Source organism: Athene cunicularia (genome assembly GCF_003259725.1).
Source record: "Athene cunicularia isolate RWA chromosome 27 unlocalized genomic scaffold, athCun1 chr27_part1, whole genome shotgun sequence".
NCBI lineage: Eukaryota > Metazoa > Chordata > Aves > Strigiformes > Strigidae > Athene > Athene cunicularia.
Window position 1 is genome coordinate 4,362,398 of NW_020799138.1, and position 4,104 is coordinate 4,366,501.

Genomic DNA, 4,104 nt, shown 5'->3' on the forward strand with positions numbered 1-4,104 from the left:
GGGGGGGGGGGGGGGGGGACGGACATGACACTGGCATGATGACAGCACTAAAAATCACGCGTCTTTGGAGAATTTCCTCTATGTGGGAAAGCTCTGTGCTCAGAGCTGCTTTTTTAAGATCAACGTCAGGATGTCCCATCATCACCCATCATCCACATTGACCTCGGGTGACGGGAACGACATCCTCCGTGTCTAAAGACCAATAAGGATCTGTGGGCAAACTTTCTCTGCAGAAGAAATGGCAATGCTGTGGGGGGAGAGATGAGTTAATCCCGATGCTTAATGCAGATGTCACTTTGTCACCTTCACTTGGACATGCTGGGGTTTCTCCAGCTTGACGGGATCAGGCTAGAGGATTCAGCTGGGCTCCCAACCACCCACGGGACAACAGCATGTGGGGGTGTTCGGCCATGGAGGCTTTTCTGGAGCTGAGAGAAGTGCTCAGCATCTTCCAGATGGGCTGGCAAATAGCTTTTCCCTGTGCCACAGCCAAGTGGTCTACTCTAATGGTTTGGGCCAAAAAAGGCCAGATTGTGGCATTAGAGGAAAACATAAAGCCAAAAGAAATTGATGGATGCCAGGCTGGGGTGTGCTTTGGTTTGTGATACCCAAGTTACGCTTGGCATAGGGAGGCTTGACTGGCACTGGTCCAGGGGTGACAAGTTTTGGGGAAGAGTTTATGCTGCCCAGCAATGTGTGGAGACAGAGGGGCAGCTGGGATGCAACATAGGGTACAGAGCTGGGTGTCTGAGCACATGGGGTGAACTTGGTGATACTACGAGTACCCAGCAAATCCACTACCTTTTGGGAACACCACAGCACGTTCTCCACAACTAACAGATGAGCAATTAGCTCAGTAGTGATGCCTCCCCCCTAGGGCTGAAGACAATCGTTGGGGCTTTGATCCAGTCGGTGAAGAAGCTCTCGGACGTCATGATCCTCACTGTCTTCTGCCTGAGCGTGTTTGCCCTGATCGGTCTCCAACTCTTCATGGGGAACCTCCGGCAGAAGTGTGTGCGGTGGCCCCCCCTCAACGACACTCTGCTGGGAGACTTGGGGCTGAACAACGACACATTGGCCAATGCAACACTCTACGGCAACTTCACCGATGGCATCACCAGCAACTTCACCAGCAACTTCACCAGCAATAGCACCTTTGATTTTGAGGCCTACATCAATGATGAAGGTAAATACTCATGCATCTTCTTCTCCATTGACCCATCACCCTGTTTTGCTCCTCAGTTTCCTCTCTCTTCCTCTGTGTCAGACCAGGAGGGTTTGTTTGCATGGATCTTCCTGCCGAGGTGCTTTTCAGGGAGATGTGGCTGGTGGGTGAAACAGGGGTTGAGCATACTCACAGAACGGATAGATGGCATCAAATCCTCTTTGCCAAGGAATATGCAGTCCACCTGGGCAAACTAAAGTCCTCCAGAGGTTTCACCATGGGAAGACCTCGACAAACCAGTGTCTCCATCTCTCCCACTTGCTAGTGAGGGCACAATCTCCCCATCAGGGTGGGCACTGGTGAATAGCTGCTCCATCTGGCTGGTCACAGCAGACCCTCAGAAGCAGATGGGACTAGGAATTACATTTCTCACCCACTTTCACTGCTGCATCACAGCTGGGTCCTTCCCCAAGTACCGCTATGTCCAGTGAGCATTGCATGCAAGCATGCAGCAACACAACAGCCAACAGGAGGGGAAGGAGGGAGAGGTGGGATCAAGCACAGGTCCTTGGACAGGTCTCCAGTTTACTACTTTCCTACCACTCCTCTGAAACAAGTTTGGCCAACAAAAGCACAGTGGGTTTTTTGTTTGTTCTTTGGTTTGGGGTTTTTAACCTCTATGAAAATGTAAAAATCTCAGAAAAATCTGTCTGGCAGAGCTGCATGGTGGTGGGATGCTCCACAGGGGTGTTTCAAGTCTCATTTAGGGCACTAGGCAGAGCACAGCAGAAGGTCAGGTTATGTCTTGGCTGACCTGCTTTGCCCAGCTGTACAAGTATCTCTGGCATTAATTAAAGAAGACTTCTTGGTAGGGGTGCAAATTCAATACATAGGATCTAATAAATGCAGTGCAAATAGCAACAGCACCCTGTGGCCATGCATTCAGGTTAACAGCTATTGGGGCCAGGCAAAAAATATATTACCTGGAGTTTCACAAGTGGGCCATCTCCTTGATGAGCCCATGTAGGTTAGATAAAACCCTGGTGGCAAGAAGCCAGACAAAGCTGGGTGTGCTTTGAGGGAGCTCCAGAAATCGCTGTGTGGCTCCTGGAAGGGCTCTGCTAGGTGATGCCCAGGATGGGGTCCAGCTTCCCTCCGCCATGTTCTGGGGTGGGTGCGTCCAGGTGCTCATCTGTGTGTCCCTGGGGCAGGTGTCCTGTGGTGGTACCGTATGGCAGCCTGTGAGCAGGGTGGGGTTCGCCACCAGGCTGGCTGGGATGGGAGCAGCAGGAGGAAGGCGATAGAGATGGAGCAATAGCAGGCCGTTTCCCCAGTCCTCCATGCTCGGTGGTCCCTGGGAATGTCCTGCTATTTCATATGTTTTCCCAGCAAAACACACCAGCCCTGGTCCTTTGACCACATGTTAACCCTCATTCCCAGGACACTTGACTCTGTCCAACCTGGCTGTTTCCAAAGCTCTTCATGGGTTTGAGAGACATCTAGTTGGGTTGACAAAACAACGCCATGAGCTCTCCAAGATAGTGCCAAGTAGTTCAAGGCAAATAGCAAAGTCAGCAGAGAGATAACCCAGTGCCCAATACTGGGATTCAGGAGATTTCCCTGACAGCAAAGAGCTGCCAAGAATTTGAAAATCAATCTTTGTATTTATTATTTTTTAAATCTCTTGCTCTTTCCCCAACTGTGAAGCCAATTTCTACTTTCTGGATGGAGCGCTTGATGCCCTGCTGTGTGGGAACAGCAGTGATGCTGGGTGAGTGCAGCTTACGCTGGTGGCTGAGGTCCCCTCTGGCTCCCTGGGAGGGGACGAGGCAGCCGGCACAGCCTGGGAACCACTGATGCTTGGTGGGACAGGGTTGGGGCTGGAAATGTGGCTCTGCAGGTGAATGGTCCAGGAATCCCAATTATATCGGCTTGGGGGTGTGGGTGGGGGGGTATCAGTCCGGGCATTCCAACTGTATCAGCATCAGGGAAGGTGGTGTCAGTCCCGACACATCCCCACTGTATCAGCCTGGGGGATGGGGCATCCTGCTGAAGCAGCTCAGCACCTCCAGGGATGGAGCGTTTGGCTGCGGGTGCAGGAGGGGCAGCGCTGGGGTCTCATGCCAGCTGCCCCCACGGCTCCTTTGGTAGGAAGTGCCCTGAAGGGTACCAGTGCATGAAGGCGGGCAGGAACCCGAACTACGGCTACACCAGCTACGATACCTTCAGCTGGGCTTTCCTGGCCCTCTTCCGCCTCATGACGCAGGACTTCTGGGAGAACCTCTTCCAGCTGGTAGGCAACAAATTTTTATCCTTGTGCAAATGCTCCTCTCGTTTCAATGTTCCCCCTGGTTTAGAACAGGTAAAAATTCACTTGACTGGCAGCTTGTAAGACCTTGTCCTGTGGTTTATGTATCTAACCAGGATCAGCAGATCACGGTCCCATCCAGCTCCCCAACCTCAGCAGTGCAGTGTATTTTCCAGGGCAAAGCCCAGGTGTGCTTCAGCAGTACTGTCAGCTGTATCATGGAAATCAGGAATTTATAAGAGTTATCTAGTACATCTCCAGCTTGAGCTAAGGGAGAGGGTAATGGGGAAAAGCTAGATCACTTGTGCACTGCACTGAGACATCCTCTAGGGACAAGTTGCAGACACCATAATATCCCAGCTGATCCTGGGTCCAGAGACTATTTGGATAGAATCAAGCCTATGCCTAAAGCTACACATGTCCTCTGGAAATGATTATGCACAGATCTGGGCTTAGAAAAGGACCACTCCTGGCCTAAGATTGAGACCTAAGAATTTAGTCTGAGAGACATCAGCCCCTGTCACAGCAAAGAGAGTCTTTGATGACATACTGGTCCCATCTCCATACATGTTTGCATCCCTTTGTGCTACCAGGAAGCACAGAGCAGCATGGGGGGGGGAGCTGTCTCTTA

At 51.6% G+C, this 4,104-nt stretch overlaps 1 protein-coding gene across 1 annotated transcript in view; it reads left to right on the forward strand.

Moving 5' to 3' along the window:
- Positions 1-4,104, forward strand: part of SCN4A (sodium voltage-gated channel alpha subunit 4) — a 33,009-nt gene that overhangs the window by 3,720 nt on the left and 25,185 nt on the right. Inside the window, 3 exon segments of the mRNA XM_026864620.1 lie at positions 878-1,186; positions 2,873-2,936; positions 3,317-3,458. Of these exon segments, the coding sequence (XP_026720421.1) occupies positions 878-1,186; positions 2,873-2,936; positions 3,317-3,458 (515 nt within the window).